Source organism: Meriones unguiculatus, chromosome 9 (genome assembly GCF_030254825.1).
Source record: "Meriones unguiculatus strain TT.TT164.6M chromosome 9, Bangor_MerUng_6.1, whole genome shotgun sequence".
NCBI lineage: Eukaryota > Metazoa > Chordata > Mammalia > Rodentia > Muridae > Meriones > Meriones unguiculatus.
The window spans coordinates 94368471-94394114 of record NC_083357.1 but is presented as its reverse complement, the minus strand read 5'-3'; the positions used below and the strand labels follow the sequence as shown (position 1 = coordinate 94394114).

The 25644-nt window shown below is 35.1% G+C and overlaps 1 protein-coding gene across 4 annotated transcripts in view; it reads left to right on the top strand.

The window, feature by feature from the left end:
* Positions 1-25644, top strand: part of Dach1 (dachshund family transcription factor 1) — a 410763-nt gene that overhangs the window by 254785 nt on the left and 130334 nt on the right. For 3 of the 4 annotated variants that reach the window (XM_060391521.1, XM_060391523.1, XM_060391522.1), the window contains one exon: positions 16243-16415. In XM_060391521.1, coding sequence (XP_060247504.1) covers positions 16243-16415 — 173 coding nt within the window. Of the gene's footprint in view, positions 1-15668; positions 15825-16242; positions 16416-25644 lie in introns of all 4 variants that reach the window. The other variant, XM_060391520.1, reaches the window with a different exon arrangement.

The window sequence follows — 25644 nt, the reverse complement described above, 5'->3', positions numbered from 1 at the left end:
TAATTTGACTTAATGAAAAGGATCTGGTCATTTATTCACTACATACATCAAAATATAATTTATTTTTTAAATGCAGGTAAACAAAAGCAAGAAAGAAACAATCTTGAATGGTATTTAAAGTTACCATACAATAATTGTCAATATTTTCCAATTAATATTTTTTCTTTCCTTGTGAATTTTTTAAAGATACTTAAAGCATGCTCCAAAATTAGACTTGACAATTGCAAATGCCAACCAACCAACTCAGTAATAAAATCAATACTTACATTTCCCTGGAGGCCACTATTTACTGTTTGCTGCGCCATTTCCTTAATGGAATGGCAGTTATATTTGCAGAAGCCTTGTAGCTACTGTTCTTATGTTTTAACTAAAAGCAGATTTCTTGAAGAAGTATAATAAAGAAATTCTTAAGTTACTATTAAAATTGCCGGAACCGTTTAGTATTTAATATGAGTGCAAAGAATGTAGATATTTTGTGCATGGGACATGCAACACACACACACAGGCACACAAATACACACACACATAGACACCATAGTGTAGTCACAGGTAGTGATATTTTGCTAAAAATGGTGATATACTTTACGTTTTCATTAGAATGAGCATAGGCCTGATAGTTAAACATTTTACCGTATTAAAAATAACTGAGTAAGTTTAAATGAACATTTTTGTAATTACTTGTGGCATCTTGTTTTCATGTTGCTTTTGGCATGGTATTCTAGAAAGAACAGTAGAAAGGCGAAAGATAGAGAAAATAAGATCTTAGAAATTTCAACATAGTCAAATTACTGTCAAAATATGATTAACAAATTGCTTAATTTTACTTAGTTAGGGCTTCTTTTCAAATAGTTTTGGATTGACAATAAGCCTGTCCCTTCCATTTTTTTTATTCTAGCTTAATACTGTGATAAATAAACCACTTCAAAATTGAAATATGCAGATTGTATTGTTTTGTATTGTTTATCTATTTTCCCTTTTCTGTGTATTTGTTGTATACAAAGTTGGAGAAGGCATAGTCGGTATGAAGTCTGACCTTTCACCAAGAAGCTGTTTTAGTTGATAGATGCTAGGGGAGAAATAAATGGTCTTCATATTTTGTTTTATTTCACTGTGTGTGTGTGTGTGTGTGTGTGTGTGTGTGTGTGGTTTCTTCTGTTTTATTTTTGAGTTTTTTTTTTTTTTTAAAGAAAGAGACAGAACATGACTTTCAATGTGTAGTGGGTGAGAACCTGAGAAGAGTTGGGTGATGGGAAAAATGTGTTATATGCAAAAAATAAGTTAACATATATAGAACACAAATATGTCACTCTTATCTTAACCTTCCTTTAAGATATATGATTTTTGTGCAATTAAAAGACATTAAGAAATAAAATTTTATCTTCACATTCACTTCTACCAGACAACAGAATAAGGGCCATTTGAGTGTGAAAAGTATGTTTGATCTTGACAGTAGTGTATGCATGGTCACACCCTATTAGCAATTGTAGAAGGTAACACAGACAAGTTATCTGAAAAAAAATTTGGGCGCTTTGGGGGGACAGGCTTTTAAGCAGGATATTGAGAAAAAAAAAGTTTATTGATCAGCTTCCACCTTTTCATATGGTGATGTCAGCAACTGATTGATATTAGCGTGATAACGCTGCAATATTTTCATCACAAAGAAAAACTCATATCCAAATCCTCAATTAGTGAAGGAGCATGGACTGTCCTGAGGAGATTCATTGGTTCCTAGGAATATCCTTGTAACTCCTCTCAGACAGCAAATATTGAGAGTAAGATCAGAGTGTATGGATGTTGAATCGAAATTAATCGCTGAAGTTATTACTTACGGTGTCACCCTATTCTACATTCATGCTTTTCACGCGAGGCTTTGAAGAGCCCTACAGGACCAACCCCATGTAATTGATACAGAATCACTGCCACACAACAGCTGTGGAGGCAAGGTGCTACAGCTTGTACTTTAATCTACCTTTCTTTCTGAGAGTTTATTATGTTTTTGAATTTATTCTTTTGTAGATCTGGGAGCTATCATTTTTATGGAAATTAATCTTTTTAGAAGATTTGTCCTCTCTTTTTCAAACACTAATACATTCATTCAAGGGTCCTATTATTCACATCCAGCTGGCTTTTATCTGGTGATATTTACTTCAAAAAGCCAAGTTAAATGGTATCATAGATTAATTCTCAGGGCACAGGAAAGCTTTTTTGGAGAAAAACATGGGTTAGTAATTATGTGAAATATCATAATAAAAATCACAGAAAATGTCAGAAATGTGTTGTGTCATCTGTCACAATAGGAACTTCAAAAAGCTGCTTCTTGAAATGTAGTACCTTGCTCTTGTCATAACGTTTTATTTCAAAAAACATTTTACATATCACAAAAGTTTGATTTGGATTTTAACTAACTATCATGAATTTGGCTTTTTGTTTTTCCTCACACAAAGCAATGAAACTTCAAAAGGGGCTTATCCACCGCTATCTTTTACATAAATCAAGCTGAAAATAAGACACATTTTACAATTCAATTTAAGATCCCACCGAGACAATAATGTTGCAAGCTGTGCATTTTGCAAAGTAATATAGTAATGTCTAGTTTGCATTTTTAAAAAACCAAATTAATCACACTTTATTGAATACATTGGAGCAAACCTAAAATTCATTTATTATTAAAAACTTCTGCCACAAATACAAACTATATTTTATACATAAAGGACAAACTCATTTATTCATCAAGATAATTTGGATAAAACACTTGGCATACGCATTTTGTAGCTATGGAAGAAATGACATTTTCCATTCTGGTGGATTTGAATTTTTAAAGCAGTCTACATTTAGTGAGCTGCTTAAAATTTATTTTCACATTAAATTGTACTAAGAATTAACACTTCTTATTAAATTAGAAACTAACATAAACCTTGAGGTTTTTAAAAAAAAAAAAACACTACAGTGAACTTTTTCAACAGACATTTAATAAAAGTTTTGAAGATATTATATTATATTATATTATATTATATTATATTATATTATATTATATTATATTATATGTAATCAACCTATAATAATGTGATCATGTAAAAGTTTTGATTTAAAAATAAAAACTAAATATCTTCCCACACAGAATCAAAGTATACTGTGCTATATGTACTCTTAGGCTAAAAACTCATTTTGTTTCTCTGTATGGCTTTTGGTGTACATTTCTAATAGATCATATTACAGGATTTTATGTAGACAGGAAACTATAATTTTTGTAGGATCCTTTAAAAATAACAGCTACATGAGGCCATAAACAGTCATTTTGAGAAATCACTTTGTGGATGTCTAGTATAAGGATTGTGAATTTCAAAAAGTGATATCAAATCCAAGGTGGGCCAAAAGGCTGTGGTGTGTATTTCACAGGTGTGTATTCTGCATAATAACTACATAATAACTGCTCTTTTCTGTCTGCTGATGGATATAACATTCTGGACAATAATCATTATTTGATAGTAGTATGATACAGGATAGTAGTATGAACTCTGAATTGAAAGGAATTACATCTCCGAATTTAATTTTGCTACAAAACGATTAAAGTTTATCTTGTTACATTTAATAGACTTCAATATTAAATACCGAATCTTGAAAGATTATCCTCAACATTTCATCTTGAATTTTGACTGTCAGGGAAGGTCTAGAATGCCCGCCCTGCTGGATCTACAAAATGCTGCACCCTTTTTAATAAGACCTCTTCTTTGCAGACATAGACACCCTAGGAGTGTCTCTTTGCAAGAAAGCTCACCCATAAAATCCGGTTTGTTACCTTTGTATTTACAAGTAAAGCAAACTCTAAGGCATTTCAGTAAATAGCTTATAAAGTAGAAGAGCTAAAGAGTAACATAACTCTTGCATCATTCCACAAAACCTACTCATATCTATGTCTCAGAAAGCCAATTTGTTTTCAACCATATCCTTAGGCAGCAGTGGCAGTAAAGAACACATTTTTTTTCCGTTTTGGTAATTTTCCCGTAGCATGAAATATGAGATTCAGAATGCATGTCCTGGTCATATCAATATCAATGTGGTGGATGACAGAATTTGGGATGGTCATTCCTGATGATGGCCGTCTTTCTCCTCTGACTATCTGATCCATCACTTTAATCATCTCTTTCCTCTGCCTAAGATGATGACCAAACTCATCATCCTGACATAGAGAGCTTTCATAACCTGGCGCTCACCTACCTCACTGTGACTTCTTACGCCTTCTTAATGCTTGCTTGCTCCTCCATTCACTGTGAGTTTCCCAGCTGTCATCCAGAGCCACCATTCCTGTATGTCCTTAACACATTGCCCATCCTAGGCAGTGCCTGAGTGGAATGTGCTCTGATATGCAATAGGGAAGATTTAGTGACGGTGATCAGAACAGTGTCTTCCCAAGGCCAGGTTTTTCCTTGCAAATCCACGTAATCATCAATGCTCATACACAGGTAATAAACAGGAACACAAAATCTGTATTTGTCCATGGTTAATATCTCAGTATACAATGCAATTTCGTTTAATCAGTATATTTTATTTTATTTTTTTGCATGTGTGTTTGTGTGTGTGCGCGTGCATGTGTCGTGTAGGCATGCTTTAATGTGGGGGTTTTCATGTGGGCAAGTGCAGAAACAGGTGTGTGCACATGCAGATAGAGGCCAGAGAATGATGTTTGGAGTTTTCCTCAATTACTTTCCATCTTATATACAATCTCCTACTTGACATTTATGCTGAACCAGGTAGCCAGATCACCCAAAATAAAGCCTATCTCTTCCTCCCCAGATCTGGGATTGGTAGCATGCTGATACACCTGTCCAGCTGTTATGTGGGTATTTGGGACCACTCTTTCCTAAAGAGAGACAAAGAAGCAGTGGAGTCGGATGGTTGGGAGTTAGGAAGGCTTGGGGAGGAGCCAGGAAAGCAGAAACTATGATCAGAATTACATCATACGAACTTTAAATAAGATATAAATAACAAAGCAAAACAAACAAACACATAATTTAAGGAAACAACAAAAAGGTATTTGGGATCACAGCTCAGGTCCTCATGCTTTACATGTCCTGCACTTTATCCTCTCTCCCCAGCCCTCTCCACTGCATTTCATGTAATCTACTTCTCGCTGTGTATCTGTCCAGCTTTTGTGCAATTCCTGGCTCTCCACTTGGTGTGCAGCACGTGCCAATAACGACCACATGGATGGTTTTATGGTACCGTTTTCACTAGTATTGACAGACAACTGAACTGCACGCTGCCTAGTGACCTTCACACAGATTCCTTGCTCATTGACCAAGATGCTGCTTTTCTCTCTTTGTTCCACTATTTCCAAAATTTAGGAATACCTTAGCATTGAATAAAGAAGAATGTGAACTTCTTCAAAGCCACTTATTTTTTTTCCAATAGGAATTGAAAAATATTTGAATGTTAGTGAAATGATTTACAATTTTTTTCTGTATACATTGGAAGATAGTTGACATAGTTTAAAATACTGAGGCTTTGGGGGTGAGGGTGCATTTCAGTGGTGCAATATATAGCTAGCATTTATGAGGTCCTGGTGAAATTCCCACTAGAACAACAACAAACTTAAGACTTCGTCTCTTCTTAATTATGATATTTTGTGAGGCAGTGGAACTTAAAATATACATATATAAAGTACCTGAATTTATTTTTATCAAAGAGCCATTAAAGCCAAATTATTTTTATAATTATTTATTGGATTGGTGCCCGAAACACAATTACGTATCTTTACAAGGTGGTTTAAAGATACTCAGCATGTAGGTCCTCCTTCCTTACTATCTGACCCTAGCCTGTTAGGTCTCATCAGTGCTGGCTGCATCATCTTCCTCTGTGGCCTGGCAAGGCTGCACTCCCCAGGGGAGGTCATCAGAGAGCCAGCCACTGAGTTCATGTCAGAGATGGCCTCTGATCCTCTTCCTAGGAAACCCACTTGGAAAGTAAGGAGCCTATGGGCTTTCTCTGAGCAGGGGGTCTAGGTCTCCTAGCACATACAGGGAGGGAGTGTGGGACTAGGAGGAGTCAAGGGAAGGGGCTACAGCGGGGATAAAAAGTAAATAAATAGTAATAAATAAATACATAAATAAATAAAAGATAATTTAAAAAGATAGTCAACATGTAAAATGTACTCTCTATTTTTTGTCAAAATTGGCTCTAAACAGGATGCTCAGAGAACTAAATTTCAAAATCAGCCAAACACATTAATGCTTCACCCATAAGATATTCCCAAGTATAACTTGCTTTGGAAACTCATGTTTTTTATATAGTTGATGAGATAACAAAAGGGCCTTTAAGTGATTTCGGTTAACAGAAATACTTGCTAGGGCCAGGTAGATAGTTCAGTGGTTAGAGAATGTGCCCGGTTTGCACAGGCCCTAGCATCACATAAATCAGGTAGGCTGGAAAATACCCATAATTATAGCACTTGTGTGGTAGAGTAAGTGTGTCAGAGAAGTGGAAGGGTATCCCCGTGTCCACAGCAAGAGTGAGACCAGCCTGGAACGCCTCACACCATCAAGACCACCAGTAGCAACGGCAAAGCAATAACATTTACTGCACATTTATCAATCTGTAGCTGCCCATGGGCCTTCTGTTTTTGGCCAGGTCCAGATAAAAGGGACATTCTGTTCATATTGCAGCTCCCGATATAAGGAAGAAAGGACATGTGGGTCTTAGAACCAAAAAATTGTAGAAAAGAAAAAGAAAAAAAAAAGGAAAAAAAAGGTTCATTTCCATAAGATAATAATATTATGATAGATTTTTTGTAAAAGGATTGTATTTTTTCTATGAAAAATTCATATGATTAACAATCATATATTTATTAATTGTTCAATAATTAGAGCTCCCAGGAGAAGATAATTGTATTTTCAATAAGGAGACTTCCTACACTGAAATCAAACATTTAAAATATATTAGCCTTCCTTATAACTATTGTTAGTAGAACATAACTTACATAAAAGTTATTTTAGTAAAATGAAGATATTTAAACATTTTTCTCCTATCCTTTGAACCTCTGTATTTTTATAAGTTTATATATGATTTTCCTCTGCAGCAAAGGCTAGCCCTGAATGCATTATATGGTGCAGGCTTTCCTCAAAACTTTGGTCCTCCTGTCTCAGCCTTCTCTACCACTGTGCCCACTGTGGCCTTTTTCCTTTTGAATATTGCTATCAAAAACTGTTAAAGGTCAGAAAAAGTATGACTAACTTTTCCAGACATTATTCTTGTGGGGACTTCCCACTGTTTATTTTAATGCACCTTAAATCTGGGTGCATGGTTTAATTCTGACGGTGTCAGTGTGTGACCTTCTGCACCTTCCAGCCTTCCTTACACTATTCATTCTTTACATTATGGTTACTATAGCCAGTTCATGTTAAAAGAAAATAGGAGCTATTTAAATCTTACTTTATCCTGACCTATGGGTAAGGATACTGTCCAAAAATTAATCCTCATCGAAACATTTTCAAACCTCTTTTCTTATTCCCATTTCAACTGATAACCAACAGAGCACATTGAAACCATTTATTCTTGAAATAAAATTGGGAGCCTTATTCTCAGGTTGAGAATTATCCATTTAATTGGCAATCCCCTTAAGCGTTTCCCTGTTGCCAGAGACTAAAATTATATTGGTCATTTTGACCTTGAAAATCTCTTTGCCTGCCTGCCAAGGAGAAGCTGATGAAAGTGGTTCCATGATGTCTTCGTGATGTCTAATGGAAGCTGTGGGGTGAAAGCTTTGCTTTCCTATAAATAGTAGCTTTCAACAAGTCTGCAATAATATGATTTTGGTAGGCCAGCAAATGTGTTGAGTTCTTTCCTCTCTGTCACATGCTGCCTCCCCACCTGAAGTCTACTATCTTCATGGCTAAATATTGTTACAAGTTGAACTAATGGCCCCTTTCAAGGTAAAATTAGTTGTGTGTGTTTGTACATCGTCTCTGCTTGTTCTGCCTACTTTACGTAGTAGTGAGGAATAGTAAATTTTCAGGTCGAATCAGCATGTTACACATTGATTCATTTAGTGTCACCTGAGGGTCCATGAAATATTGGATATTTATATATTTATATTGATTATCTTATTAAATACAAAATCCTACATTAGAAGAATCAGGGAAACATGGATATTAACACATGTTAAGAATTTATTATAATATAGCTTTTATTAAATTGAGGAAACCAGGAACATCTATTTGTTTAAGCTTGTTTGGCTTCTCCAAAATAACAACAAATATATCCATCCTGACTTATTTGAAAATTGTTCTGTAAATAATTCCTAATTCTCCCTCTGAACACCTGCTGGATATAAATCTATATATAAGTCGTTTTTAATCGATGCTAAGTGAACCGATTTTTAATTCATATTTTCCTTTTCCCACAAAGCTGATTAAGTTTCTAAATTTTTTGTTTTTGTTTTTTCTTTTTAGAATTTATTCATTGTATATCCTGATTGTAGCTCTCTCTCTCTCAACTTTTCTCAGTTCCATCCACATTCCCTCTTCCCCAATATCCCCTTCCCCTAGTCCACTGAAAGGGGGAGTTCTCCTTCCCTACCACCTGCCTATAGCTTATCAAGTCTCATCAAGACTGCCTGGATCCTCTTCTTCTGTGGCCTGGAAATCATGAAATTTGCAGGCAAATGGATGGAATTAGAAAAGATCATCCTGAGTGAGGTACCAAGACACCCATGGTATACACTCACTTATTAGCCGATATTACCCATATAATAAAGGATAGCCATCTACAGACCTGAAGAAACTAAACAACAGGAGGATCCTAGGGAAGATGCATAAATCTTATTCAGAATGGCAAACAGAAGCAATGGAAGAAAGGGAACAGGTTGGGAGCCTATACAGAGGGTCCGCTGGAAGTCTCCACCCAACAGGGTATCAAAGTATATGCTGAGATTCACAGCCAAACTTTGGGCAGAGTGCAGGGTGTCTCATGGAAGAAGGGGAGGATAGAAGGACAGGAAGGTCTCACAAGGAGACCAACAAGGATAAAAACCAGAGCCCAAGAAGTCAGGCAGAGACTGATACACCAATCAAGGATAATGCATGGAGGGGACCTAGACCCCCTGCTCTGAAGTTGCCTATAGGCAGCTCAGTCTCCATGTGGATGTCCTAGTAAGGGGAGCAGGGACTGCCTCTGTCATGAACTTGGTTGCCTGCTCTTTGATCACTTGCCCCTGATGATTAAAATTTTAATAGTTCGTGTTGTGATTTTTAAAATACAGATTCAAATCACAGGTCAAGTTAAATTTTTTTACAACATTACTGTTAATTTGTTTACGTCAGTATTATTAATGATTTTTTTTTAAATGCCAGGTAGAGTAGCACGTGTGTTTAGTTCCAGCAATAGGAAGAAAGAAGCAGGTGGAACTTTGTGAGTTCCAGCAAAGTTAGGACTACATAATGTGATCAGAAAAAAAAAAAAAAAAAATCTGAGCTGAAACCATCTGTTCTTGGGCCTTTTTTGAATGGGAGGGAGACATTTGAGGACATCTATTTCCTGAGGGGACAGGGTAAGGTCAGGTAAAAGGGGAGGAGTTCTCCCCTATCAGTGGACTAAGGGAGGGGCATGGGTGAAAAGAGGGAAGGGTGGCACTGGGAGAAGATGAGGGAGAGGGCTATAACCAGAATACAAAGTGAATAAATTGTAATAAGTAATTAAGTTAAAATTAAAGAATAAAATATATGTAAATTATATATAAATTTCAGGTTGATCATAGCTTACTAGATGGTTTTATCTTCTTAAATGGTAGGGATAATACATTAATTGATAAACACAAACCAGCTACATCATACTTACACAAGCTCCCAAATTTTGAACATTTTTTTTTTCTTATAAAGGGCAAACTATTAAGACTCCTAAGCAGAGGAATGACAGTGTTAAGATTTGAAGATTATAGTACAAATTTCTGCTCCTTCAAACTGATTACAACAGCTGAGATAGAAAAAGAGTAGAGATAAATTGCATAGATGCAATCAACCAGACATAAAAAGAAATTGAACATCAATGGTAAGTAAAAAAGGAGGAGACAAAGATTGTTCTTCTGTTTCTGGCTTTGACAACTAGCTGATAATATTATTCTTTGAGCTTTACTCTGATCTTTAAGGGAGATAAATGAGCCCTAGAGGGATGCATATAGGAAATATCTATATTACTCCTATGAACATGCAATCTCTTTTGAAGGGGATTATGCTTTTTTGGACAATTATTTTAAGGCCAAAATATAGTTCTTATAATCTCAAGTTTTGTATGAATTAGTGGAAAGCAAAACTGATTTTAACTTGTCCAGGCCAATATTTACACATGAACGCAAAATTATTACTGTTTGCCATGACATTTATTAAAATGATTATAGTGAATACAGTTGCCACTTTTATTTGATATAATGACAAACCTTAGAGAAAGTATAAAACTACTGGAAAGAATAATTTCTAGTTTATTTGTTTGCTTAATAAACATAGCCCACACTAAAATGGAAAACTACAGTAGTTTTCAAAAGCTAGAATCTATATAGCTATGTTATAATAAAATACTTGATTTTGAGCAAGTGCAGAATTGTATTTTAGATAGACAGCTTATATAAGTACATGGAAGTATCATTTCTAGATCATTGCCTATAACAGTCTATTTGGCTGTAGAAATTAACGAATCTATTTTCAAAAGTATTTCTATGGAATAAAAATATTTGGTTCTTGCTTACAATCAGGATATCAAAATATTAACAAGATTCATACGTTTAATAAACACAAAAGAATTTAGCAACTCTTACTTTCCCTGTATTGAATACTATGGAAGTATTTACAAGCTCTATCCTGGGTTTGTTTTGCTTTGTTTTAGGGATCTGTTTCATCTGGTTAACAGTGACAGTGTGGTGCTAATGAGTCCTACAACAGCAATGGCATCAAAAAGCAAAGTGTTCTCTGATATAATTACCCCTTTCTTCTGCAAAACATCACTTAACCTTTTATCTTGATAGTAATGGCTATATTCTTTCATTTTAGGTTGCATCAAAACTTTCTTGAGTTAGGTATGAAAAAGGAAAAGTATGTGAAGAAATGTATTCTGCAGAAAGTAGTTCATTCTGTAATTTCTCATGAGTTCAAATTTAAGTAATTTAAATTGAAGTCATTCTCCATTTTAAGTTTCTTAATGCTGTTCCTGTTCTCCTTGACTTCCCAAAGATTCACAAGATAAAGGACTACATTTTTTAGTAAATAGGGTCACAACAATGTTTCATTTTAGCTGCAGTGGTGTAGCACATGGGAAGAAAGTACAAGTCACCCAGTTTGATCCCTAGCCTCACCAAAGGAACAAAAATTATCCAGATTAGAGTATACCCTTAAGGAATTATGCTTCCAAGCATTACATTGTATTCTGTGGGCATAATTCTATAGTTATCTTTTTCCATTTGTAAGGTAAATATCAAAGCTCTTAAACGGCTTATTATCATCGTATCTAGAGCAGTTTGATTATGTCAAACAAATATTCTAGATAATATCAGTATTTGTGTTAGAAAGAAAGGGACAGTCAGAGAGGTAGAAAGAGAGGTAGAGGTAGAGGTAGAGAGAGAGAGAGAGAGAGAGAGAGAGAGAGAGAGAGAGAGAGAGAGGAGGGCTCTGTTATATAATTCATGGAAGATCTATTCTTAAATGTACATTAAAACCCAGCATCACATACAACAGCTTTGAATTGAAATGAATGCATGGAAAAGTCATTTATCTATTTTCCCATCTCTGAAATAATAACTACTAGGGGGCTGGAGAGATGGCTCAGAGGTTAAGAGCACTGGTTGCTCTGCCAGAGGTCCTGAGCTCAATTCCCAGCAACCACATGATGGCTCACAACCATCCACAATGAGATTTGGTACCCTCTTCTGGCTTGTATGCATACATTCAGGCAGAATACGGTATACATAATAAATAAATAAATCTTTTTTTAAAGAAAAAGAATTAACAACTAATGTCTGTGGAACCTGTAACTAGTATTTGCTTTTACTTAGTATTCATGCTTTCATTTTAGGATGGCGTTGATGTGCTCCTAAGTGCTCTCCAATGGAATGGAGTAAGCACCAACTCTTGACATTATTTTCATTGTAAACGAGTCTTGACAGTGTCAGGTTACTGTCACTGTCCATCATTGTCACTCACTAAGCAGTGGTGTGACTGTTAGTCCCTTAGAGATTTGTCACCTTTATCAGGGTCAGCCTGTGGGAAATCAGAACAACTCATTACATGTCACCCATGTATAAGGAATAACAGTATTCAAATATGCTTTTACTATTCTTAATGTATGATAATGTAAAGGAATAGCTACGGGTTACCATATTGTTTTTGATTACTTTGTGTGTACTGTATTTAACCTCACTTAAAATTAATAGGCCAACTATTTTGAAATTTATTCATTATTTCATGTATATAAGAATAAAAGGAATAAATTAAATATTAATTATAATTATTTGTAGGAGAATTACAAATGTTGCCATTCATTCATTTACCCTCATTTTCACATGTTTGTTAAAAAGAAATTGGCTGTGTCATATTCTAAACACTTTCTATTTTCTGCCTTGCCTATGATTTGTGCTTCAAAATCTGAGTTGATCATCATTTTGTTTGTTTGGTTTTTTTTAATGAAAATAAATGGCTACATTATAAATTCCGTTTAAAGAGCTTGTTCCCACAGGTAAATTGAAACAAATAGAAATGTGAACTTTGAACACTCAACATTTTATTTCAGAAAGGACCTGGAATATTAAATAAAAAAATGGAGATACAAATTCAAAGAAAAAGAATATTATGAATTTAAAAATTAAATGTGACATTAGCAACTGTACTTCATGGCACATATGGCTAGATCATTATATCACAACTTCCCTTGTGTCTTGCTGGTTGTAGTCCATATATTTGTATACCTGTAACATGTAGCTTGTGTTCCTTCATGGTCTGCCCAAGGTTTGGAGTACCAGTTTTAGACAAGTCCACTAAAATATGGTTGAAAATTTTAAGCGATCAAACCCAATTCAGTAGAAATATTATGAATAGTTCGTGAATATTTTCTTCTGATTTCACCATTTTTATTTTTAATTATTCTTTGAATTATATGTAAATGGTTCAATTACTTCTATGAAAGTGTAAGGGTTAAATCAGAATCATCTTTTTATTCTGACCTTCAGTCGAGTAAAGAAAGTGCTTCTAGAAAAAAACTCAAGAGGAAATTTAGATCAATTTCTTTTTATTTCTATTTTCTTCTACAAAATGTTATGATTTTCCTAGTTATTAAAGCATTTGTTTTTCCCTGAAGCCTTAAAAGTGATTATGGCAATATCACATTTTAATGTGGAAGGGGAAAACTTTCTGGAGTTCTAACCTTACACAGAGAACTACAGGCAACTAATGACCACAGAGAGAAGCCAAATTAGCCCATCCCAGGATTGTCCAAAGCAGTCTGGTCAGCTTTGAAATCATAGACACACAAACAACAAAAAATGAACTCATGTATTTAGCAATATTAATCAGAGAAGAGGTTCACTTGAGAGGTAGAAGCATAGAAAATGTTTGAGAGAGAGGAATTGGGAAAAGTTGGAGGGAAGAAAAATATGGGAATTCTGAAGTAATTCTATTTCAACTAAAAGGTAATTTAAAGTAATTATTGGTTTTAAGGAATTGCAGATGTATATGTATAGGATAAATATATATATATATATATGTTTATATTGTGACAGATGTTGTATGAGATGAAAACACTTGAACCTTTACCTCTATTCATTGAAGGGAAATTTTGTTCTCAAGGATCTTGTTTTCATTCCCATTTGCTCGTGCTAATGGATAAGGAGTATGCTATAAATAATGCAAAAATCACTTACAACTGACTTGGTTATATATTGTATATTTTTCATCAGACATAATTCTTAATTGTTTGCTCTATTTATTACCTAAATGAGCCAACATCATGAGTATTTAACAAATGATGATTGGTGGAGATGGCTCAGAGCCTTCTACACATTGAGAAATTCAAAGTAGCATTCGGAACTTCCCGAGGAAAATACGTGTGTGGCAGATTGATAGATTCCGATATTAAGAAACTGACAGAATGCAGCGCCCAGAGATGGGGAAATAAGGGTTATCTTTGCACAGCTGTTCCATCTGAATTTAAGTTACTGTTTTCCCCTTAAATTTATTCTCAGTATTTATTTTGGTATATGTTAAATGTGCAATATATTTGCACACAATTCGATAAAGCAAATTAAAGTGAGGTTACTTGAAGTGTCTTATCCTAGCATTCTCGTGACATGATACATTCGAGAAATTCACATTTATGCATCTATTTCACGTTTGCCTGGAGTAAGTGTCTAGAAGCCAGGTGTAGAAGGGTAAGGTATATAAAATTCTTGAATATGAAAATGAACTTTTGTATACGAGTGTAGAAGCAGGTTGGAGAAATATCTTTTATGTGAGTCATTTCTTTATAAAACTCTAAGGTTTCTTAAGCTAAAAGCTGCTATGATTTCTTTTAAAATAATAAAGATAACTAAGATATCCATTTTTATTGATTTTTTTCATTGTTTAATAAAATTGGTTTGTTTGATTGCTGAAGAATTTGAATTGAGTTTTCATTACCCACTTCTGAACAATTTACTCTTAAATCCAGACAGTATTGAGCTAATGAGTTTGAATTTATATTGATCCTTAACTGTCTTCATAAAGTAAAAGGAAAAATATCATGGAAGTAACTAAATAGACTTCATTGAAAATCACGTCGTAGAGATTTTACAACAAGGCTTTTAGTAGAGCTAAAGTGGGAAATTCACCAACTTTGCTGTTTCAATGTTTATGATAGTCTCAGCTCTTTTAAAATGAACTCATAAAGTAACAGAAAAGTTAAATGGATAATTTTATATTAAAATCTTCTAGTAAAATGCTTTAATGTGGCTAATCTAATTTAAATACATGATTTATAAATTCCTTCTAAGAAATTCTTAGAAAGTATCTCAAGACCTAGATTATTCTGACATTGTCCTGAATATTGAAAAGTCTGTCCTCCAATATTCAGTTAACTTTGACATTGGTTCTGTTCCAATTCCAATTGTACATTTGTCTTTGTTTGAGAGCACGTGATGTGCTCATTCACACATATTTGGTATTCTGCTTTGACATCCTCACGTTCCCTAAAGTGATGGTTTGTGTTCTCTTTTCAATGCCTAATCATGTTGTGTTCTTATGAATCCACCTTACTTCTACGCTTGTGGTTTAATTAATCCACGCACTTTAACTTTGAATGTTGACTAGGTTACCATGTACTGAAAGCATAACTTCATTCTTCTTTGGTACTAGGAGGAACTACTTAGTTATACAGTAGAGACTATTTAATGTGAAGTTGCTTAGTTCAAACAGCATTAGACATTACAAGTAGGTTAAATGTTTCAAAAAATATCACTTTGCTGAAATTTGACATCATGTCTAAACAATTAAAAAAAAAAAGAACACAGTTCAGGGAAGAAAAAAAAATTCTTACTTCAGCTCACTTCCCTTCAAGGCCATTTGCTGATTCCCCAATGTTAAACCTTCTCAGAACTCATTTCAAATTAGTGTTTGGATGATTTGGATTAATATTATATCCAAATAATTTATATTCATTCCCCACAGGCAACAGTGGTGGTTCTTGGGATAAGGAAACCCTCCACTCTCCCCCATCCCAGGGAACTCAGGCTCCTGTCACTCATGCCCGCAGGCCTGCAGCGTATAGCCTTCCAGTTAGCCATCCTCTCAACCATCTGCAGCACAGCCACCTTCCGCCAAATGGTACGATGGCAGCTTTCAGCACTAAAAGGGGTAGTTTTAAAGTTATTTTCTTTGACAATTAGCAGAATAAAAATAAATAAATAAAAAAAGATATATACGGCATTCACACAGTTGTTGATTCTTCAAAACGATAGCATGTCTATCAGTTGTTTTGTTGCCAGGAGGAACAATAAAGCCAAGAACAAATTATTTGCATTAAGCACACAGAAGAATTGATATGATGAATTGTGGCACCAAACCAGTTTAGCTGTAAGCTTAATTTCCCAATCGTCAGTGAATATTACTGTATACAAATAAGTAAACTATCTTGTTTTGACTGTCACTGTTAGAATGTTTTTCAGTGTTTAAACTCTTAATGACATGTCATTGACTTTAACCGAAACACAGCAGTGATGTCCTATGTGTATTCTGTTCTTAGGACTGGAACTTCCTTTCATGATGATGCCCCACCCTCTAATTCCTGTCAGCCTACCTCCAGCATCTGTCACCATGGCCATGAGCCAGATGAACCACCTTAGCACCATTGCAAATATGGCAGCGGCAGCACAAGTTCAGAGTCCTCCGTCGAGGGTGGAGACATCTGTTATCAAGGTAACCGTCTCTTCGTTGCGTTGCTGTGGAATGTTCATCTTAAGTTAACATCTCTTACTCCATTTGTTTTATTCCCGGACGTCAATCTCACCTCTAAAAACTAACAAAATAGTCTATGAGAAAAAACAAACCAACTGCAGAGTAACTAGTCACGTGTTACAACATCTACACCAGCTGGAGCTATGCCAAGTTCGCGCTTGGTAGATATAACATAGGGAAATAAGTTATGGACCTCATTTTATCTGGCCTCTTGCATATATACAGATGTTTGAGTGTAGTTCTGTCTATGGTGTTATAAGCCTTTAGGTATGGATAATCAGATAAGCATGAGAGCTAAATTCTGCCACATATTAGATGACTTACATTTTGACATATAAATCAATTTTTCTCATTATAGTCAACATCTAAAATATGAAAGAGAGACTCTTGGAGGCATTATCTAGATAATATCAAACAATACAGTTGCTTGTTTATAAACTGAGAATGCCCTGTAAATGAGTATTGTAATTATTATGTACACTTCATATGTGTGCATGTGTGTGTTCATTTAAGTATGTGTACATGTATGATGTACCCTAGATGTTTTTTTTTAATTTTATTTTTTAACATGTACTTAAATTGAGGTTTTCAGATCGAGTGAAGAATAAGAAATAAGGAAGAAGCTTTACGAGTAGATCAATTTTTTGAACTAAGTAAACGATACTTCTTGCCACCTGGTCTTCTGTTACTACAACAACTGCCTGTGGCTTTCTGAATAGCACACTTGAATACGGGGAAGCTTTGGAGTGTTTCCGGCACAAAAATCCTTTGTACTGCTGACGTGAGGTGGAATGGAGCTGTCATTACAGCGTGTTGTAGGCTGAGGCAGGATACTCCTGGGCTAGTATCTAGCACGGACTATTACTGAGCGAAACCTTGTCTTAAACATTAAAAGGTTAAAAAAAAAAAAAAAAACTTGAGGAATGTTAAAATAAATTTACTTTGAGTAAATATTTTTTTTCTTACCAGAATGTTTCTGTTAACTATGAAGCGTGCTTCATAAGTATAATTATCAAGATGTGAAAAGGAACCAAATCATATTACAAAATAAAAACCATTCCCTTGGATAAAGATGGGACGTCACATTCTCCTCACAGAAGGCACTTGCAAAGACATTTTCAAACATTCCCTTTGCACCCATAATGGCTTCAGAGGACCCTGTGTTACAGGGTGATTTGATATTCATGGGATTCCTCCTTTATTAAATTTACTATTTGGGGAAAGTTTAATACTAAGAATTTGACATGTATGATCTCATTGAAGTGACCTTTAAAGTGATTTTTACGTGCAGAAAAAAAAAATTCTTCAAAGAATTCTTATCCTTGTAGTGGATACTTTTTTACTATTTTTTAAAACAAATTACTAGTTTTAATCATAAGATGTTTGGGCTAGAGAGATGGTTTAATTGTTTAGAGCATGGGCTACCCTTCTAGAGAACCTAAATTTAGATCCAAGCACCCACATCAGGTAGCTTACAATCACCTGTAACTCCATCTCCATGAGACTTGATACCTTCTTCTAAGCTCTGCCAATACCTGAACTATATGTGCACAGACCAATACACATTTACAAGTACACATAATTAAAAATAAAATGTGCTTATAAAAGATCTGATTATTCATGTTTCAAAAACATGATCATTTGGAATCATTTAATATGTTTATTGTAACTTTCAAATTTGAGCATCCTGTAACTTCTCTTCTAGATAAGATTTACATCAATAAAATGTCCAGAGCACAGACTTTGTAGTTCAAACTAATAATTATAGATTAGGAAGTTATGTCTTTTACATTTCTGAGTCCAAAAGCACAAATGATTATCAAGACTTGCTACACTTTTCTATATGCAGACAATTAAAAAAAAAAAAGTCAACCAGGCTCAGTGGTGCAGACCTTAGCATTCAGGGAGTTGAGTTTGAGGGCACCTGGTCTATAAAGCAAGTCCAGGATAGCCAAGGCTACACAGAAAAACCCAGTCTCAACAAACAAACAAACTAACTAACAAGCAAATAAAAGTTTGTGCTGCTATTAATGTTAACTAAAATACTACAATCTGGAAGCAGCTTTTAATAAGTCCATGGTGCTTAAGGTGAAGTAAGTTGGAAGAAAAAGTTATTTTTTCTTCTGAAAAATGTCTTTAAGCATCAACCTGTAAATACATTGTTAAATATTCAGAAATATTTATGTGCTTTCTTAGACTAAGTTTTATAATGCAGAGGAAGGAGATCTAAGAAGGAAGCAAATATCCAAAAGGAAAATAAGAAAGTAAGTGAGTTTTATGTCTTCAAAAGCATGCCAACACCTACTAAGTTATACTGATATCTCACTTTGTAGTCTCCTGGGACAAATATTTTCGGGAATTTGGCAACAGTAGAGTCAAAGAAGTTCTGGATCATAGTATAATGATGGTAACAATTACATGAAAAACATTGCTTTAGTTGAGATTAATCACAGAGAGCAGATCGTTCCCAATGCACTATCAAAGAGAAGACCAACTGGCTTGTAGAAGTGCTGAAAAACCCATCTGTGAAGGGCTCCTTTCCTATCAGACAGTGCTTGCTTTGCATTAAAAACATTGACATGCTAAGTGACAGGACTAGGCTTCATATTAATAACCAAAGCATCTGAGTTCCATATTAGAACACTTAATAGCTCAAACCTTGTTTAGTAAACTTACTTTGTCTGCGTTAATTAAATATAGTTTAGGGAAGTTTTATTCTACTCAAAGAAAATGGCTGACTGCTATGTCACATTGAACAAAATAGGCCCCTGTGGGTAATTAGAACAGTGGCAGTGGGTTGATTTGCTTGACAAGATTCTAAATGTAAAGGCCTTTAGAAAGAGGAATGTTAAATACCGATGATTTAACCCATATCAGAAGAAATAGATTCTGAAGAAAAATTAGAAATGTGATGGATTGTGTACATGCTGAATAAATTGTTTATATTTTAAAAGTGATGATAGGAATTAAGATTAAGTACAACGTAAGGGAAAATGAAAATAAAAATCTGTGGTATGAAACTAAAGATATAGTTATTGGAGTAATAAATTATAAAATATTCTTTCTTATTTATTATTGCAAAATGAAATGCTCCAATACTTTTTTCAATGACATATTCACTACTGCACACAAAATAGACTAAATCTCAAACTATGAGTTGCTGCCTTTGGAATATAACTATCTGTTGCTCTTGCTAATATGGCCTTTGTTTTTATTTATTTATTTATTTATTTTTTAATCAGTTACATTTTTTTAACTCTGTATCCCAGCCATGTCCCAATCCCTCATTCCTTCCCAGTCCCTCCCTCACTCCCTCATCTCCTCCGTGCCCCTTTCCAAGTCCACTGATGGGGGGACCTCCTCCCCATTCATCTGATCCTGGCCTTTGAATGGAAATTCTTTTTCATTTGTGATTAGAAATAAAATAATACTATATTATCATAGATAAAAACTGCATAAAGTTGAAATTTTAACTTCTCTAAATAAAGATATTTTGAGGCAGACAAACTCAACACACACACACACACACACACACACACATATATTAGTTTGTATAATGGCTATGACTGCTTTCATGTACAAAGGCAGTTTTGAGTAAAAGGTTTTATCAATGACTGAGGATGTCATAGATTACTTGCTTAGCATCACAGGAGTTCATCACCCAGCACAACACACACACACAAACACAAGCACACACAGCTATCTGAAGCTTAATAGAAAAGACTCTACCTAGCAGTGCTCCAAAGTAGATACTAAGACTAATAACCAAACCTTTGGCAGAGTGCAGGGAATCATATGAAAGAAGGGGAGTTTGATGTGGAAAGGATAGGAGCTCCACAAGGACCAAACATATCTGGGCACAGGGTCTTTTCTGAGATGGACACTCAACCAAAGACCATGAGAAGATAAAACCTAGAACCTCTGCTCAGATGTGACCCGTGATAGCTCAGTAATCAATTGGTTTCCCATAGTAAGGGGAACAAGGACTATTTCTAACAGGAACTCAATGACTGGCTCTTTGACTTCCCCACCTCCCAAGGGAGGAGCCATACTGTTAGGCCACAGAGGAGGACTTTGCAGCCAGTCCTGAAAATACCTGACAAAATGGAGTCATATGAAAGGGGAGGAGGTCCTCCCCTCTCAGTGGACTTGGAAAGGGGCAGGGAGGAGATGAGGGAGGGAGGGTGGGATTGGGGAGGGAATGAGGGATACAGCTAGGATACAGAATTAACAAAATGTAACTAATGAGAAAAATAAAATTAAAAAAACAAAGAAAATGAATAGTTGGTCTCTACATTAGGTGTCTGGTGCCTTAAATTCTAATGAACTTTACATTCTTCTGAATAATTGTGGAATGCAAAAGAAACTCAGACACTGTAGAGACAGACTAAGGAAAATTTAAAATCATCAAGTTTTCAGAATTGGAAAAATGGAAGGGAAAAAAGGTCGATGAAAACTGCAGCAGTTTTTGTTTTTGGCATTTTTTATAAGTTCTACCTTCAATGGGACTTAGTGAGAAAATTTGACAGACTGTGGCTAGTTTGGAAGCCTGGAGGAGTTTAGTAAGGTAAATTTAAGGATGAAAAAAAAAACTGTTTAGATAATTATAATTGTACCTTAAATCCATAAGACGTTTGCAATTTTAGGGTATGTTATAGTATTGTAAATTATATATTCATGTATTGTATCAATGAGGCCAATGAATTTTTACTGTCCACCACTCACAGAAATACCTGATCATCATCATGTAAGACAGGAAGGGAGGGTTGATCTTGGCTCACAGTCTGAGGGTGCAGCCCTCTGGAATGGAGACTGCATGGTAGGAAAGCTGAAGGAAGCCTGTCAGAGGATCATCACAGCCAACAGTGATGAGGGCTACCGCCAGCTGCTTTCTCTGTCCTGTCAAGCAATATGTGCTGCCCCTATTTTGGATAGGTCTTCCACTTCAATTAACCAGATCTAAGCACTTCCTGACACCCACTGTCAGGGGTTTGTTTCCATGGTTATTCTACCTCCCCCTCAAGTTTATAACTAAGTTTAACCAAAACATGTAGCATGCAAATCAGTTTCCTCTGTGGTTGAGAAACAGTTCCCACAGCTTCCCCACCTATGAGCACATGCTTTGAACGGTGCTTAATTCCAGCAAAATAAACACTAAGGTTTGTATTACTCAAATCCAGCTATTAATAAACTAACATTTGTATCTCAACAATTAATTTAAAAAAAATTTTTTTTCAGAAGTAAGATGTTCAATGATTCATTTACCTTTAGTCACTTAAGCATTTAAAGGTAGCCTGGTATGTCTGCTTCCAGAAGATGTATTCTAATATCTTCTGACTTTAATTAACCAAACTTTTTGGCTGACTTTTTCTGCGTTTAGAGTATGATTTCTACCTCTGTAGAGTACTTGAGAAGGAATCTAGCAGGCATGAGACTCTAGATTTGGTATAAACCACAGTTTGTACAAAAGTCTACAAATGTAGTAAAATGTTCTAAGGGTTTTTGTTGTTGTTCTTGTTTGTATATTTGTGGGGGTGGGAAGCAGAATATGTTTTTCAGAATGTTTGGCATATATCCTACTAAGTCAATTTTTTCTTGATCTATATTTATATTAGAGACTTCTACTTATCTACTTTTAAAAAATTAAATTTAAATTTCTTTGATTTAGAGTCTATAGATAGGTATAAAGTCTAAAGCTCCAAACTTTCCCATGAGGTAATTATGCTTCTTCTGTATAAATTCTAAATTTTTAGAGTGTTTTCTTTTATTATCTTAAATCACTGAGTAAAATAAGCAGTCTAAATCAAGAGATCAATTCCCTTTATCATTAGCAAGTTTGTTAATGGGTTGAAATGCTTTGCTAATTGATCCTCTTTGGATTCTTTTAACCCATAACTCTAAGCCCTCTGAATGAATCACTGTTCTAATCACATTTTATTTAAGATATACAAAATGATATCATAAGGATGCTAAGAAAAAGTTCCTGCTGAAATTGACATAGCTAGTAGTTTTTAAATGGAAGCTAGAATAGGATTTCTGTGTTTAGTGATTTTTGGGTGTTTTTTTTCCCTGTACTACCTTCTAGGGACATGAAAAAATTATTTTACATTCGTGCAACAGCTTTCTCTTCTGTATATGGAGATCATAATGACACTACAGTAACCAGAAATTATAATGAAGGCATTACCATTTAGATATAGGCAATTCTTTGTGCCAGCAGTGCTCATAGCTTAGGAGTAGTTTTGTGGGTTTTTTGTTTGTTTGTTTGTTTTGTTTTTGTTTTTTTTTTTTTTTTGAAAGTATTCTTAGTCATCTGACCTACAGGTTTCCAGAAAATACTGATCAGGTTAGCCAAATATAGTCACAAGTCTGTTGTGAGATTTCTTTATCTTGTCTACTCTTTGTTTGTTTGTTTGTGTGTTTTCAACGGTTGTCACATAGAAAATATAAAGTATGACTTACATGAAGTCAAGTTCGTATTTAAATAAAACAGAAGTGGAAAGAGGAAAAATGTTTTTCTGACCTGTTTGTGTAAATGACATGATAGAATTAATAAATGTCAGAAAACAAATCTTATGACTCCATAATTATTCAACTCAATAAGTGAAAAATGAATAATATCATTATTTTATACATTCCTTATAGTGATTGTCACTGAGTGTGATAATTAGTAGTGGCTGGTATAATAAAAGGCAGATATTATACTCCATTGTTCAAAGCATGTAACACTATCCATAGAGTAATCTTGTGGCCAAACAGACTTGAATGGAGATTCCATCTCTAACACAAATATGATTTATACCCATAAAAGCAACTGCAAATAAAAGATTATAGTAGGAGTAGTCTCTAAGAACATACACTGTGTCTAGTCAGATGAAAACTTGGCTGCAAATATTTACCGTGCAGAGAAATGTCAATAAACAATAACAAAACCTGTTCTAAACTGACCCAGTTCTTTTTTTTTTTTCAATCATTATCAGTCTTTTATTTTCACATTTCAAAGTTTGAACATAAAGCTAGGTCATTTGTATTTCTGAATATCTAGCATTATCTTGGATACAAATGAAAATACTAGTAATAAGTATTAAAATCATAGAGTATTATCAACATATTTCTGTCCCATAGTGAGATAAGCTAAAATATATAAAATGCAATGACAATAATAATCAAATTGAATCCTTAATAAATATCAGTATCAATAGAAACTTTCAACTATTTGTTGGCAAACTGTTACCTGTTAGCAATGAAGTTCTCCTAGGAGACAGCTTAGTCTTGACCTTCAATGGTGTGTATTATTAAATTAGTATTAACATTCTCTAGTCAAAACATTCCATCTAGCAGTATAATGTGGCTTTACAGCCAATTCTATATTCTCTATGAATGTGTCAACTGACGCAATTCAAATAAAGAGAATATTTGTAAGTGGAATACTACATGTGAATTTTCATATCAGTAAATTCCATTTCTAATTATTTACCCATTATTTGAACAAACATGTTTCAGATTTTCTATTATTTAATGCCTAAAGTATTTTTTTTTTCAATGCAGTTTATTCAGGAACATTGAACAATCCTCGGACCCCGGGGAAAGCCAGCCCACAGCTTAAATAGCCTCTGGGTAGCCAACCCAGGCGTGCCACGGGGGCAATGCAGATAGGTCCACATACATGGAAGCAAGCCAGATCCTCGGCCTTAGCCAAATGTGGAGTTGTTCGTGACAGAGAGCACTCACCATCGGGAAGGTGGAAGGCGGAAACCAGCTCCATCTTTAAGGCATAGCATTCCGCAGCTCTCTACAGTTCCCCCTTTTTGTTTTAGACGCATCAGGCAAGAGTAGAGGTCTGATCTCTGATATTAGAAATAAATTGGGACTTTGTACAGATGTTCATTTAGGTGTCATCCACCCAAAGAGCATCAGACCCGTCCGATACCTTTTTCTCAGAGGCGGGACCTGGGGCATCAACCCGCATGCAATCAGACATGCTCTTCTCTGGGTCCAAAGCGGCTGACCCTGAGTGCAGTGCTTAGCCTCGCATCCTGAGCGTATCATTTTAGCTTTTTATGGTATCCAACCATGCTTGCTGACCCAGTTCTTGTTCACTTCCTTCCTTAATGTTTTTCTTTAGACTAGAATGAAAGTTCTAACTTTTGATTATAATGCTAGTCCTCATCTGATTTCCTGCCTTTTGGAAGTTGAGTCAGGAGGATTGTGAGTTCAGCTAAAGCCTGGGCTGTGTAGTAGGAACCTGCTGGAAAGGGGGAAAAATGGTATTATAACTCGCAAGGCAAAATTATGCTTTCTTAATTTGTTTAGCTTTGTATTAACTACGTCCTATAAAACAGTAAGTCTGCTAATATTACCATGTAAATGTGGGAAAGTATGCTTTTAGAAAAGAAAAGAAAACAATCTAGATGTCCCTCAGTGGAGTAATAGATATAGAAATTGTGGTACATTTACACAATGGAATATTAATTAAATTATAGGGATTAAAAACAACGAAATAATGAAATTTGCAGGCAAATGGTAGGAACTAGAAAAGATCATCTTTAGTGAGGTAACCCAGAGGCAGAAAGACACACATAGTATATACTCACTCAAAGTGGATATTAGCCATTATAATATAGAATAAACATACTAAAATTTATAGTCGTAAAGAAGCCAAACAAGGAAGACCCTAGGGAAGATGCTCAATCCTCATTCAGAAGGACAAATGCGATAGACATTGGAAGCAGAAGACAGGGAACACGACAGGAACTTATTACAGAGGGCCTCTGAAAGACTCCACTGATCCACTGATCGAGGTATCAAAGCAGAGGCTGAGACTCATAGCTAAACTTTGGACAGAGGACAAGGAATTTTTTTGGAAGAAGGTGGAGGTAGAAAGACCTGGAATGCACAGGAGCTCCACAAAAGGAGACCAACAGAGCCAAAAAAAAAAAAAAAAAAAAAAAAAAACCAAAAAAACAAACAACAACAACAACAAAAAACTGATCCCTGGTAGCCCTGCAGAGACTGATAGCCCAACCAAGGACTATTTCTAACAGGAACTCAATGACTGGCTCTTTGGTCTCCCCACCCCCGAAGGGAGGAGCAGTCCTGTTAGGCCACAGAGGAGGGCTTTGCAGGCAGTCCTGAAGATACCTGATAAAACAGGATCAGATGAATGGGGAGGAGGTCCCCCCTATCAGTG